This window comes from Muscardinus avellanarius (genome assembly GCF_963383645.1).
Source record: "Muscardinus avellanarius genome assembly, chromosome: 9".
Classification (NCBI taxonomy): Eukaryota; Metazoa; Chordata; class Mammalia; order Rodentia; family Gliridae; genus Muscardinus; species Muscardinus avellanarius.
This window is the reverse complement of record NC_137795.1, coordinates 114,908,020-114,922,338: the sequence shown is the minus strand read 5'-3', so window position 1 is coordinate 114,922,338 and position 14,319 is coordinate 114,908,020. Positions and strand designations below refer to the sequence as shown.

Here is a 14,319-nt window from a genome sequence, read left to right as displayed (position 1 = left end):
GAGGTATCTTATAAGCACCATTTAAGATTTGTGTTTTACCTCCAACGTGATGACCTTCATTTAGGGGACAGGTAAGCCTGGCAGTACATCTACAGGTATATCTGTTCCCTTGAAGCAGTGTGGCTTTTTTCTCTGCATACAGTGAAGATTTCCCTTTGTCTTGATTTCAGCAATTATACTCTCACAGGACTTAAGGTGGTTTCCTTTGCATTTCTCTCTCTTAAGGTGTAAAGTGTCCCATCTGGGTTTTTTCTTTTTTGTTTTTTGGGGATTCTACCTCTGAGTTACACCCCTGGCCTTATTTTGTTGTTATTTTGAAACAAAGTCTAACTAAGTTGATGAGAGTCTCACTACCTGCTGAGGCTGTCCTTGAACCTGCAGTCCTCCTACCTCAGCCTCCCAAGTGCTGTGATTACAAACATACACACCACACCTGGCTCTGTTACTGTTTTTACCAGTTTCAAGCATTCTGGGCTAGTACTTCCCCAAGCTTTGCTTCTCCCCTGAAAACCTACTCTCACGTGAGTTGAGTGTTCTGATCACTTCTCACGTATTTTATGATAGACTTTCTACCTTTTCCATTATTTCCCTCTCTCTACTTTAATCTAGACATATTCTATAGATCCAGTTTATAATTCTCTCATTCACTGTGTCTAATCTACTATTGGCCCATCTATTTAATATTTAATAATTTTCTTCTTGATTTAATAATTTTCTACTTGATTTTCTTAATTCCATTCTCTATTAAATTTTCCATCTCTTCATCTATTTTCTGGAGCATAGTAGTCAACATAATTTTATAGTCTGCATCTTAGAGTACTGGTAGTTGAATCTCTTTCTTTTGTCTGGTTGTGATTTGGTTGGTTCTCTCTCTCTCTCTTTCTCTCTCTCTCTCTTTCTCTAACTTGGTTTTGGACCACTTAATGCTATTTCTGGCATACACAGTGATTTTATTTAATTACAAGTAGGTACATTGTCAGGACTGCAGATGACTAATGATTTCTACTGCTGAGAGAGTATAATTTTTTTGTAGTTAGGTGGGCAAGCTAGCTGGACCAGCTAGTAAAGTCCACTTCAAGCTGTTCTCCAGGCTTTGTGAAAGCTGGTATAGACTTCTCAGGGTGGTCTGTGCCCTCAAAGTCAAAGCAAGCATCTAATGAATTCTCAAGGCAGAATTTCTGTCAAAAAAATGTATAAACAAAAAGTTCTGAGGTTCTTTGAGAAAGCAAGACATCACATAAAATTAAGCTTAAAGAAACAATTGTATTGACATTTTGTCATTGTTGCAGATGGAATAGAATTCCAAGAGGAAGGGTTTTATTGAGAGTGTGGGCAAGGCAGAAGACCTAAGAAATCGCTGTCCAAAGCACATTTACCACACATTAGATGTAGGAACGGTTATCAATGTGTTTATAGAAAAGACTTAAAATGAGGCTAAGAAGTTCTGTAGCCTAAGAATGTAGAATGTGGAACCTCAGACGAAAGGCTAATGTGAGGGGTTTTGAGTGGGAGAGGAGGATCCTCAGTACTCCCCACAAGCAGGCCCAGCAAGGCATACGGAAAGAATCAGAGAGTCGCTAGAGTCAGTGGACACTGCAGGCCCAAACCAGAGAGCTCACAGTAGCTGAGAAGAGATATGACAGGCACTGGGGAGACAGGGACTGTGGCCAGCACCGCAGGGTCCAGTGGCTGTGCAGGAGACAGGTCGATAGAACAAGGCACACCTCATGGGGCCTGCACACTGTGCACCCTGGTGTGTAGTGCTAAATGTTCTAGTAGCTACAGTTTTAAAGGAAATGAGTGGAATTCATTTTAATAGTATCTTTAAGTTAATTAATTAGATCCAAAGTGCTGTTGATTCAGCCTGGGATCAACATAAAAGAATATCAGCTAGCTGCTGACACTTCTATGCTCACTGCTCATCTTTTGGGTACAGGTCATTCACTCAGCATGGCTCAGTTTGGTCAATAACATTTGTTGGAGACACTTGATGTGCATTTGGAGTTTACAGAATCTAGCTTAAAAATTGTTCAAACATACCCAGTTCAAACATACTTAGAAGTTTTTTAGTAAGGGAGTCTGGCACCAAATGTCTTTGTACATGTATACTTGTAGTACGGGGGATTGAACTGAAAACACATTGATTACAAACCTTCTGCACAAGTTAAGTAAACTTACTAACTCTTGTTAGTAACTCAGTGTCATTAGTGTCAAATTTAATAGAGCGATGCATAAATTGGTAAGCAGTTCTAAATGTATTGATATGACAAAAGTAGTTCTCAAAATTTTATGGTTTTATATATGATGCTATTTGTTTAATTAAAATATTCTACCTATTGATTAATGATAGAATAATGTGTTAAATCATTAATTACGATTTACTTTATGAAAAGCTTTCAACATAGTTTCTTACACCTAGCTACATCACAGATGAGCTTCCATTTCCTTAGAACATAGGATTCGTGAGATGCTGTGCACTGTCATTGTCTCTGGCCCTTGAATGTGTGGAAAGCATCCTGTTGTTCCCAGGAAATCTGGATGTGGAGCTGACAAAGAAGAGTCTTTTAAAGATCCCCGTGACTCACGCCAGCCCCTGGAGAACAGCCTCTGCAGTGTATTGTCTCCCGCTGCTCCCAGCTGTGTGTTAACTCTGATTCACAGCTCTTTTTGAGTATACATTAAGAGACTTTAACAACCACATTCTTGATGGTTTTTATGGAGTCTGCTTCAGAAAAATTGAACACAAGATTTTCAATTGTACCATACTTTCCATTTTTAGACTGATAGGAAATTTCTTATCAAATTTAGTACACATTGGCTAGGAAAAAAAAACTTCATCTTATCCACTTTATTGTTTCGGAAATTTTTGGCACAGTGAAGAACACTTCCATCTTTCTCACCACAGCCAGCAATGGCCGTGCATCATGAAATGTGCAACAGCCCGCTCTCAGCCTCTTCTGTGTCAGCTTTTCTGATCATAACCCTATTTTCTCATCATCATGTGATTCTGCATCAATAGTGTGCCTTCATTTTAAGTTATAAAATTTGTCCACACTCTTTTTAAACTAGAAAAACTATTTATAATTAAAATAACAAATATTTCTACTTACTAACCAATTATGATTTATATAAGTTTACTAAAACTCATGCTGTCTTCACCATGTACTCATATATTACAAAGTTTTATTCATATATAGAAAAAATCATTCAAGCTGAGTCAGTTAATTGGCATTCACTAGATCAGTGGCTTACTTGTGTGCATTCCAGAAAGAATATTCATGCCTGAACTGGGTATGATGGTACACACCTGTAATACTGGTACCTAGGAGGCTAAGACAGGATCTCAGATTGGAGGCCAGCCTTGGCAACTTAGCAAGACCCTGTTCCAAAATAAAAAAATAAAAAGGGTGGGTAGTATACCTCAGAGCTAGAACAACCGGGGTTCGTCCCCAGTACCACACACACATAAAAAGAAAGACTAAACTGCCAGACATACCTCTGCATAGCACCAAAGAGATAGGTCACAGCAGGCTGTGGCACTACCAAGACAAGATGGCCATGTGTGATGGGAATGCCTTATGCTGCCTTTTAAACTTAAATTAATTCAGATTAGATGAAATCTAAGTGCAGTCCTCAGTTGGAATAGCTACATTTCAGTCTCATTTGTTCTGGGCAGCTCATTGCTACTGATTGGTCAAGGCTGGTCCAGGGTCATAAGGCATCAAAGGGCAGATTTAAAACCTGTGTGGGTAGGAGAAAGGGGTGCAGAGGGCATTGACCCATGCGTTTAACTTACAAGCACACTTCCCAGGGGGCTCTCAGGAGGGAGTGGGGATGGGCGTGTGCCACCTGTGGAGAGACACCAAAAGCAGGTCCTCACCCCAGATGAAGATGGAGCCCTGGGGTGGTCCAGGGAGGCTTAGTGCAGGGTAAACTGTCCTCTGTCCTCGGTGCTAGAATGACTCAGAGAAAATCAGCTTTTGCAGAAGCAACTTTTCTCATGTATTATAGGAGTGTGGGGCCAGGTATTAATTAGTTAGCCAAGGAAAGGAATCAGTGTGAAGAGGAGGAGGGAAAGTGTAACATCCATCTTCCACCCCCACAGCCTGGGTCCTGAAGCTGAGCAGAAGTCGCTGGGTAAAGACACCACAACTCCAGGCTCAGAGCCCATCCATTCACTGCAAACCTGAGAGCAGGTTCATGTGACTTTGCCTTATAGTCTGATCTCGAAATCTAATCTAAAGAAATAGCCTGAAATAAGGGGAAAGATTTAAATGCAGAAATGTTTATCATGATGCAAAACTGGAAACAACGTAAATATACAATGAAAGTAAAACAGTTAAATAAATTATCGGCTTCCATAAAAACAAAAACTTTAGGATTAAAGCCACACAGTTGATAAATAAGGTGTCCACACAATCAGTTTGATTATCTCCCCTCCTTTTCTCCCTCCCTCTAGGAAGCTGCACTGCACCAGAAACTACATCCACCTGAACTTGTTCCTCTCCTTCATCCTGAGAGCCATCTCGGTGTTGGTCAAGGACAATGTCCTCTACTCCAGCTCAAGCATGCTGCACTGCCCCGACCAGCCGTCCTCCTGGGTAAGGCTGTCCCCAGGCAGGGCCTCTCTGGGGAGCACAGAGCTCCAGCTCACCACCATCCTGCCCTCAGGACGATGAGGTCTCAGTGCTGCACAGTCCAGGTGAGGAAGAGAGTGGGTCCAAAGTAGACCAAGTCGGCAGCTGGGAAAGGAGGGGCAGCACAGGGCAGGAGGGAAGGGTACAGGCAGGGCAGGGCTGGGAAGTTAAAGAGCCCTGAATTCAGCACATGCAAACTAAGACAAACGCAGAGTGCATTTTCTAAGTCCCCACAGTTCTATGAAGTACATGCTTCCATCCAGATTGCCCAAGGAAATCAACCTGTGCAGTCAATAAACTTCATGCAACAGCTGATTAGGAACCCAAATGCATGTCTCTAGGATAAATAATGTTGATTGTTAGTTTCTACAAATGCAGTAAAGCCTGTGTAATGACCACACTGCTCTCCCTTGGCTGTCTTTGTGGTGGTTACTAGTGGTTATTTAGTTCCTAGTCAAGCTAGTCCAACAGATATTGAGTACTTGCCACATACAGGTTGTCCTAAGTTTCCCTCTGCTAGTGCACAACACCCTGCATTTGGGAATCTTGTGGATTGCTCTTGGTCTAAGATTACTCCTCCAAGGTTGACAGTAGTCTTCCATGAGGAGCCAGGATGCCAGGTGCACCTCCCACACTCCAGACAGGTAGGTCCTCTACTAGTATGATTGCTTAGCCTGAACAATTCAAATTAGTTTAGCCTTGAAATGGAAAGCCCTTTATAACTGCATGGCACCTCAGCTACTAGTAAATATATATCCAGGGTAACTGGCTCACAATGAGGGATTTGACCAACAGAGGAGTCTGAAGCAGTAATGAGTTAAAAACAAGACCTTCACATCGAAAATCCACCCCCAAGCTGGAAGTCATGGCCCTGAGCTCCTGTCCTTAGACAAGGCCTCCCTGTGTGTGCAATAACAGTGGAAACGGAGAGACCGGGCCAGGTCCCCTTCTCACCACGGTGGTCTCCGCTTTGCTCTGCTGTGCTCTTAAGGAAGCAGAGACCCTTGGAAGACACACGAGTACCCAACTGGCAGACCCACTGGCATGTAATCTGTCTAAAGCAGCAGCTCTCAGCTCTCTCTTACTGCTAGACCCCAAGGACTTGACCCTCTCACACAAAAGGATGAGGAGGAGCAGCAGACAAGCAGACACCTCCAGAGCAGAGCAACACCTGCCATTGCCCCTCTTACATGGGAGTCTCTGATCTCCCACGTTTGTTGAGTTTCTTCCAAGTGCAGGCTGTCTCCATGAATAATCTCGGTGAATGCTCAGTCTTTGAAAGAGCAGTCACTCTGCATCCCAAATGAGGACAAGGCTAAAGTGAATCCTGCAATTGGCCCTAAGTGGCAGGACCCAAACCCAGAAATAGCACCATAGTGACCACAGTGTAGATGGTCCTCGGCCCACAGCCCAGGCCAGAACAGCAGAGGGGTCAGAAGGGAGGAAAGCCAACAGGGCACAGCTAGGGAGCACTGGTCCACACATATGTGCAGAGTATAGGCACACACATGCAAAGCACATGTAGACATGGTCTGGCAGGAAGCCTGCAGCTGAATGCCTGGCCTTGGAGCATCTTGTACTGTGTGCGTGGCTGATAAGCCCCCCCATGGACAGACGCAAGAGTGAGTCTACCCACATGTGTGGTGGACGTGCACCACTGTATGATACATTTGCCCTAACACACAAGCATATATGTACATCCACCTGTGTAGCTATACCTGTAGGCACACATCTGCCTTCATACAGGAACAGGAATGGTGTCAAAGCGCTATTCCATTGTCACAAATTCTATATACTTAATGATTAAAAGCAGCAATTTCATGTTCATGAGGTTGAAATTCCCAGTGGGTCTAATTACATGAAGGGAGGTCTGAGAGATTAAAATAGATTTATTTTCTATCATATATTTTCCCATTGTAAACCTTTCAAAACTCCTGGGGAAAGTGGTTTATTTGCCAGATTTATCTTGGTTTTCTTTTTTTTTTTTTTTTCATCTCTTAGTTTCTTTTACAATGAGAAACTTACAAAGTTGTCAAAAAATTAGAAGTCTAGGAACCTGGAATGGGCCCATTACATGCACACACTCTCTCTTTTATTTTAAAACAGAGTCTGGCTAAGTTGCTAAGGCTGGCCTTGAACCTGCAGTCCTCCTGTCTCAGCCTCCTAAGTACTGGGATTACAGGAGTGTACCAACACACCTGGCTGCATTGTTTCCTCTTCCCAAACTTCTCTACCTAAGTGGTAATAAGTAAAGGCTACTGCGTGTCACCCCTTTTCCTGCAGTCCTCTCCGTTCAGGACAAGGAGCCTGGAGCAGCAGGAACACTGGGCAGAGCCTCAAGGCCCCTGAGTTCCAGGCAGGGGTACACGTCCAATATCAGGGCGCATGCAGGCACAGGGGCCTCCTTTTACATAGGACATCCCACCCTCCCCTCCACCATGTGTCCTGGGCTGGACGAGTCCTGAGGGAACAGCAGAGGAAGAACAGAGAGACATCGGAGGAGCTGTGGGTGCAGAAATAGAGAGGGACACGGGCAGAGCCGGCCACGAGGAGGGTGACCAGCAGCCGCTGCACTCATAGTGCCGCCCAGAGGGCTGTTTACATTTGCCTCTTTGTGGAAGTTCAGAGGCTCCATATGGGTGGAGCCTGGTGCAGTGTATGGAGGGCCTCACTCCAACATAACACAGCCTTGACCGACACCCACCCACACCACTGTATTAATCACAGCCCTCCCAGGTCAGCACTCTGGCCCATCCCTCCCTTGTACAAACACACTGAAAAGTTCTGTGGGCGCAGCTATGTCTGTCCCAGGCTGCATTCTCTTGCTCTCTGGTGTTCCAGGTTGGTTGCAAGCTCAGCCTGGTCTTCTTCCAGTACTGCATCATGGCGAACTTCTACTGGCTCCTGGTGGAGGGGCTCTACCTGCACACCCTGCTGGTGGCCATCTTCTCCCCTGGCAGGTGCTTCCTGGCCTACCTGCTGATTGGATGGGGTAAGGGCCCCACACAGCCTGACCCCCAATTCCCTTCCTCTCTGCCCAGTACATGCAGACTTCCCCAGCTCAGAAAAACACACTTGCCCCCTTGAGGATGTGCCTCGGGGTGTTCAGCAACTGAGGATTCCCACACACAACACTTGGATATTTCTGGTGGCCAGGAACCTGGGCTGAAATGCTTGAAGTCTCCATTCCTGGCCCCTTTTATCCAAATTCAAACAGCGTTGCTATTCTGGTTTCCCTCGGCTCCATCTTCCCTTTCCCCAGCCATCATGCACAGACTGACGAACTGAGAGGGTCGTGGGAAACCTGAAGGGAGAAGGGGCAGAGACGGGCAGGGCTGGCCATGGCCTCTGGCAGGACCCAGTCTGTCCAGAGCATCAGAGTCTTCTGTCCACGCCTGGGTCATGTGGCAGTGACTGTGCCTTGCTGTCACCCTCCACAACTTCAGTCACACTCTCTACATAGACTAGTTTCAGCCCTGGTCAGATTCGCAGCTTTCAGCACATTTAACTGCCTTTGCTGCCTAACAAGGCATGAGTGTGAACTCATACTTGCTGAACAAGAGCCTCCATGGTGTCCTTGGTGAGGAAGCCCAGCCGTGGTGGCTCTGGCTCAAGAACTGCCCATCGCTCACGAGGCGGGATCGATCCAACCAGGCATCTCTCCACAGGTATCCCCACTGTCTGCGTCGGTGCGTGGACAGCTGCCCGGCTCTCTCTGGAGGACACAGGGTGAGTGACGCCTGCTGGTGGTCAGCCTGTACAGTGAGACCAGACGAGTGTCTGAAACTGGAGTGGTGGGTGCCTGGTTGGAAGGACAGGAGGCACCTGCACCAGCGAGACACCACAGGCAGCTCTGTACAGCAGCGAGCAGGACGGGGCATTGGTGGGAGGAGTCTGTAAGGACACCATGCTTGGAGGAAGGTCCCTGTGAGAGAAGGGGCAGAAGGCCTTGCAGCCTAGCTAGGAACACAGACCAGGCAGAGACAGGGGCACCCTGTGCGGCCCCGCAGGTCCCCTAAACAGGCACAGAGAGCTGCACTGTGCCCACCGCACAGAGGCCTAGGTGGGACAGAGGCTGGCTGGGCAGCCTCTGGAGACAGCACTTGTCTCCCAAGAACTTGAGCTCTCCAGCCCAAGAGCCAGACACAAGCCCAGGTGTCCCAGCAGGAAGGTGCCTCGTAAAAAGCCTTGGGTGTCAGCCGAAGGCGGGCAGCCTAAAACACCCATTTACTCAGTCGATCTGCAGCCTAACAACGTGGGGGCCCCAGGAGTCCTCGAGGGCACCTGAGGCCCAGCTGGCAGCTGGAGGAGCCTCCTGCCCCAGGGGGGTGGATTTGAGCTGGAGCTCTCAGGCCCAGCACCCAGTGACCCATGGCCTATCACCCAGTCAGTCAGCTGGGGTCAGGACCAGGACAGGGACTCTGCCCTGCATGGGGTCTCCAGAGCCTGAGAACTCTAAGGGGAATCACAGAGACCATTTACAAGCAACTGGTCGGGATTCTCCCTGGAGACAGGCTGCCCCTGAAAATCAAACATGGAGTTATCATTGTAGACAGAACCTTCCCACTTAAACTCTCCTTGAGGATTCCAAAAGCGTCCTAACCCTTCATCCAAAACACAGACACAGACCAGTAAGAGATGAGAGGAGCTTGATTCAGGAGAAAAACTTCCTTCTCCATGATGTCAAATGGAGCCAGTGTGAGCCTGGGCCTTACCAACCCAGAGCTGCATGGACTGACCAGGACCACACTGGGCTCACTCAGAGGGGCAGACTGGACAATCATGGAACCCTACACCCTGCACCCTGGGAAGTTGCTTCAGGCTCTCTCTGTCAGAGCGCTGATGTCCTGAGGGCCGGCTGTGCCAGCAGGGGTGAGACTGGGGAGTGAGAGCCCATGTAGGCTGCTCCCCAAGGCCCTACCTGCTCAGCGCAGAGCTCAAGCCAGGCCCACCTGGGGTGCAGTCCTGTGACTCTCGTGTCCTCTTCCACAGTTGCTGGGACACCAATGACCACAGCATCCCTTGGTGGGTCATACGGACTCCCATCCTGACCTCTATCATTGTAAGTGGCTTCTTACTGAGCATGCCTGCTCTACCATTCCATACCTGCTCGTGTAGACAGAGATGGCCCATTCCTCCACCTCCCACAGATGCACCTCACCCAGGCCTGGGGAGCCTGGGCCAGTGTCCACTGGGTTATATAGCCATAGTAGCAAGACAGGGTCCAGCTTGGGCGGGGAGTGCGGGTGTTCAGCCTCCTCACAGGCGGCACTGGATGGACCCCACAGAGAAGTGAGCCCAGTGTGCTACAAACCCATCCTGCTCAGAGTCGGCCCCTGGGCATCCTCTCCCCCTGCAGGTCAACTTTGTCCTCTTCATCAGCATTATAAGAATCTTACTGCAGAAGCTGACGTCCCCAGACGTTGGTGGCAGCGAGCAGTCCCAGTACAAGTGAGTATCCTTTGTCCAGAAGCGGGCAGGACACGCAGAGGGGCACAGAGCCCAGGCCTACCCTGGCTCGTGGAAGGTCCCCAAGGTCCCTATGCATGCAGAGGGGTACGGAGCCCAGGCCCACCCTGGCTCATTCTAACGCCAAGCCTGCCTGTGCCTCTAGCCCTGTGGATCACTGTGGCCAACATACTGTCCAGGCTTTGGCAGGCTCCTGTGGCAGTCTGTCCTGGTTGCCCAGCTACCTTTTTTTTTTTTTTCCTTTTTTGGTGGTACTGGGGTTCCTGGAAACCCTTCTACCTCCAGGCTACACTCCCAGACCTATTTTATACTTTTATTTGGAAACAGGGTCTCTTAAGCCAGCGCGGCTGGCTTCGAACCTGCGCGATCCTCCTGTCTCTGCCTGCCAAGTGCGGGGATTACAAGCGTGCGCCACCACACCCAGCCCAGCTCCCTTTTTTTTTTTTTTCTTTTTGGTGGTACTGGGGGTGGAACCCAGAGGCTTTCTACCTCTGGGCTATACTCCCAGACCTATTTTATATTTTATTTGGAAACAGGGTCTCACTAAGTTGCTGAGAGCCTCACTAAGTAGCTGAGGCTGGCTTCGAACCTGTGCAGTCCTCCTGTCTCAGCCTCCCAAGTGCGGGGATTACATGCATGTGCCACCACACCCGGCTTCCCAGCTCCCTTTTTGAATGCTCACTGTCCTCCCGCCAGGCCCTGGGGTGCTTGGCCATGTGGGCATGGCAGCATGTGATGCCAGGCCCACCTTGGTGACCCCTAGTACAGGCTCAGGAAGGGTCCGGTGACAGAGGTCCCTTTCAATCTCTGTGGAGAGCTGGGTAGGGGAGTCACCAACCACTTCCACAAACAGAAAATATGAAATCCCCAACTTGGCTACAAAATAAATACTAATGTAATGTTAAAGTGTTCGGCCCAGCCTGGATGGACTTCAGGATCAGATGGCTGGGACGGGCTGGAAGGGCATTCCTAGAGGCTACTGCCTCAAGGTCTCCCCAGCCCCACGCAGAAAGCGTAGCATCTGGGGTGCTGAGAGGGCTCCCACACCCTTCGGTAGCAGACCAGGAGCACATTGCTGGGCAGCGTCCCGGCTGGGGCCTGTGGGGAGCCACCTCACTCTGCTTGGTTTCCTCATCCGTGGGAGGAAGATAGTATTTGTCAGTAAGATCTGAGGATCAGTTGTGCTAATCCTTGAAAGGCACTTACAGTCTGGCACCACTGACACTGTGGAAAGTTTGGTGAACACTGAGTACAATTGTATCGCGTGATGCATACAACCCAAGGAAGAATTTCACAGCCAGCCCACCCTGAAGGCGGAACCCATCACAGGTCCTGAGGAAGAGACAGAAAGAAGCCCTGGCTTCTGGGTCTCATGCCACAGAAGAAGCCAGGACACAGAGCTGAGATGGGTCCTGGGTGCCCTTCATTGAATTTGGATTCCCTGCCAGTCTTTAGCATCTGTGTAGACCTTTCCTTTGGTTCCCTGGGAGTTAGTTAAGTTGCTTTTATGTTGGAAACACAGTTGTGTGGGGTAATGAAATCTGCTTTCCCAGGATGGTACAAGGAGCAAGGCATGGTGCCACATTTCTGGGTCTGCAAAGCCAAAAAGCCAGCCTTGCCCACACACTTTCTAACCAGATGAGGCAGACAGGCTGTGCTACGGTGGGAACAGCAGGATCCCCCTGACATCAGGCATCCACGGAGCCCATACTCACTAAATCCAGTGAGGAACAGAAGGACCTGGGCTCAGTGGGGGCCTGCTACAGAAGGGACTGGGCTCTAGGGTTGGGATGGGATGTCTGTTATGGGAGAAGTCCTGCTTGTGAGAAACCCCAAGGACATGGGATGTTGTGTCCAAGGAGATAGGGAGACTTGTATGTACCCTAGAACTTGCACTTCCCAGCTGAGGGTAGATTTGAAGCAGGTGCCTCAAAAATAACTCAAATAAATTGATGTTCCCTGTGTATTGGGAGGGGGCTAACAGGACAGGAGGGGCCAGTGGAGCCCCTGGGTTCCCTGCAGCTGTTTCCAGGGGCAATGGGCTGGCATTCACTCGGTGGCTGAGTGCACCCATCAAGATGTTAACCCAGACACCGGGTCCCACCGTCGGCTGGTGTGTCTTGGATGAGGATGGCTGGATCCGGGTCAGGCATCTCCCCCTGTTTCAAGCAAGCAGGGTGGAGCACAGGCTTGGGCAGCTGTCTCAGTGGCGCCCATACATCATGGGGAACTGTGCCAGGTGTTGCAGAAACTCAGAGACCAGCATTCTGTGCTGGAGCAGGGCCTGCAGTGGTTCCGTGCAGCTGGATCTGAGCTGCCATGAGATGCCCATTAGCATGGATGGCATTGCTTGGCAGGTGGGCAAGGGCCAGGGACGGGATGCGGGAAGCTGCACTGGCTGTCCTGGGCAATCATTCGTGGCTCTGAGAGATGTCCATCCCAGTGTGTCGATTCCATGGGTCCATGGCCCAGGTCAGGAGGAAGGCCTCCTAGGCTCCCACCAGGGCCCCCTGGGAGCCAGTTGCAGACAGCAATGACTAAGGACAGTGCTCCTCTGAGAACCACCAACCCATGAGGCCTCCTGTGGGCTTCCCACCTAAGAGAGGAGGGCTGGGGCTGTGCTTGTTGGCTCAGGAGGGCAAGGAGGAGTGTGTGCAGGCGTGAGCCTCAGCTCCTCGGGCCAAGGTGCCACCCACTGCGCCCCTTCCTCTGCCTAGGAGGCTGGCCAAGTCTACACTGCTGCTCATCCCGCTGTTCGGCGTCCACTACATGGTGTTTGCTGCCTTCCCCATCGGCATCTCCTCCAAGTACCAGATCCTGTTTGAGCTGTGCGTCGGGTCTTTCCAGGTGGGTGTGGAAAGGGCGGGTGTACTGCAGGCTGCAGGCCGGCGCTGATGCCCTCTCTCCTTACAGGGCCTGGTGGTCGCTGTCCTCTACTGCTTCCTGAACAGCGAGGTAAGGCCTTCACCAGAGATAGCACAGGCAGCTCTGCAAGGGCCGCAGGCCCAGTCCCTGTAGCCCTGCCACCACTCACTGACTCACATAGCAAGGGCCACATGGCTCCCCCATCTCAGCACAGCGTCTTCCAGCAGAACTGTGGTCTCCTTCCTCCATATGGGCAAAATCAGTGCCAGTGCCCACTTGAGGGGCAGATCCCTGTCCACGACCCTGAGTCCAGAAAACCTGAGGTCTTGGAGGAAAGGGGCTGGGCTCCCCAGGAGATGTCAGTCCATTCCCAAGAAAAGGCCAGGAGCTGTTCTGCTTCTGACTCATCTGGAAGCCCCAGCCCTGCCCCACTGACTGATGTCTCCTTGTCTGGTGTCTTAACTGCTGTCACCACACTGCACACACGGCACAGAGCGGGGCCAACCCCTGCTCCTGTCTCTGCCCCTCCTCTGCTGCCTCCTCACTCCCCAACACCCTCCTTGAGGGGATCTCCCACACATAGATGAGGGGAGAGCTGAGCACCATCCCTGCTGCTAAGGAGTCTCTTCTGGAAACACACGGCCCCATCTGCGGTGCTGGTGACCTCTCCAAACCAGCCCCAGGGTCAGAGGGTGAGCTGGACATATCCTCCCGCTCCCAGCGAGGCCCTCCTGTCTCCACTCTCTCCCAGCCCACCTCTGTCCATCTGATGGGGAATGTCCTCCAGGTCCATACACAGGTGGGAGGGGAGCTGCCAGACTCGCACACTGGGGAGCCCTGCAAGCACGCTCACCTTGCCACTGCCCCGTCCCCAGGTGCAGTGTGAGCTGAAGAGAAGGTGGCGAGGCCTGTGCCCCACCCAGCCTGGGAGCCGGGACTACAGACTGCACAGCTGGTCCATCTCCCGGAATGGCTCCGAGAGCGCCCTGCAGACGCACCGCGGCTCCCGCGCCCAGTCCTTCCTGCAGACAGAAACCTCCGTCATCTAGCACATCAACCCTCTGTGCAGCCCGAGCTTGGGGCTTCCATGTGGCCCACCACTTCCCTCCTGCCCCGGCGCTAGGTGCCCTGTGAGGTCGTCAGTGGCTTAACACAGCTGGTCCTGAACTCAGTCCCATCCCGTGGACTTAATCCTGTGTGTGAACCTGCAGTTGGCCTAGATGCTAACCACTGTTAGACTCCAGCGTGTATGTGCTTTCACTCATGGTGTTGCTCAGCTCCAGAGGCAGATCCACTTTCAGAGAAAACGGGGAGACAAGCAGCCACTGAGCACCAACACTAGGTACCA

The 14,319-nt window shown here is 50.4% G+C and overlaps 1 protein-coding gene across 1 annotated transcript in view; it reads left to right on the top strand.

The window, feature by feature from the left end:
* The window catches only part of VIPR2 (vasoactive intestinal peptide receptor 2), a gene marked incomplete at both ends in the record, with an annotated part of 59,003 nt that extends 44,983 nt beyond the window's left edge, over positions 1-14,020 (top strand). The window contains 8 exons of the mRNA XM_080701933.1: positions 4,460-4,601; positions 7,479-7,629; positions 8,306-8,366; positions 9,630-9,699; positions 9,997-10,088; positions 12,824-12,953; positions 13,020-13,061; positions 13,847-14,020. Coding sequence (XP_080558059.1) covers positions 4,460-4,601; positions 7,479-7,629; positions 8,306-8,366; positions 9,630-9,699; positions 9,997-10,088; positions 12,824-12,953; positions 13,020-13,061; positions 13,847-14,020 — 862 coding nt within the window. The remainder of the gene's footprint in view (positions 1-4,459; positions 4,602-7,478; positions 7,630-8,305; positions 8,367-9,629; positions 9,700-9,996; positions 10,089-12,823; positions 12,954-13,019; positions 13,062-13,846) is intronic.
* Positions 14,021-14,319: the final 299 nt, after the last annotated feature.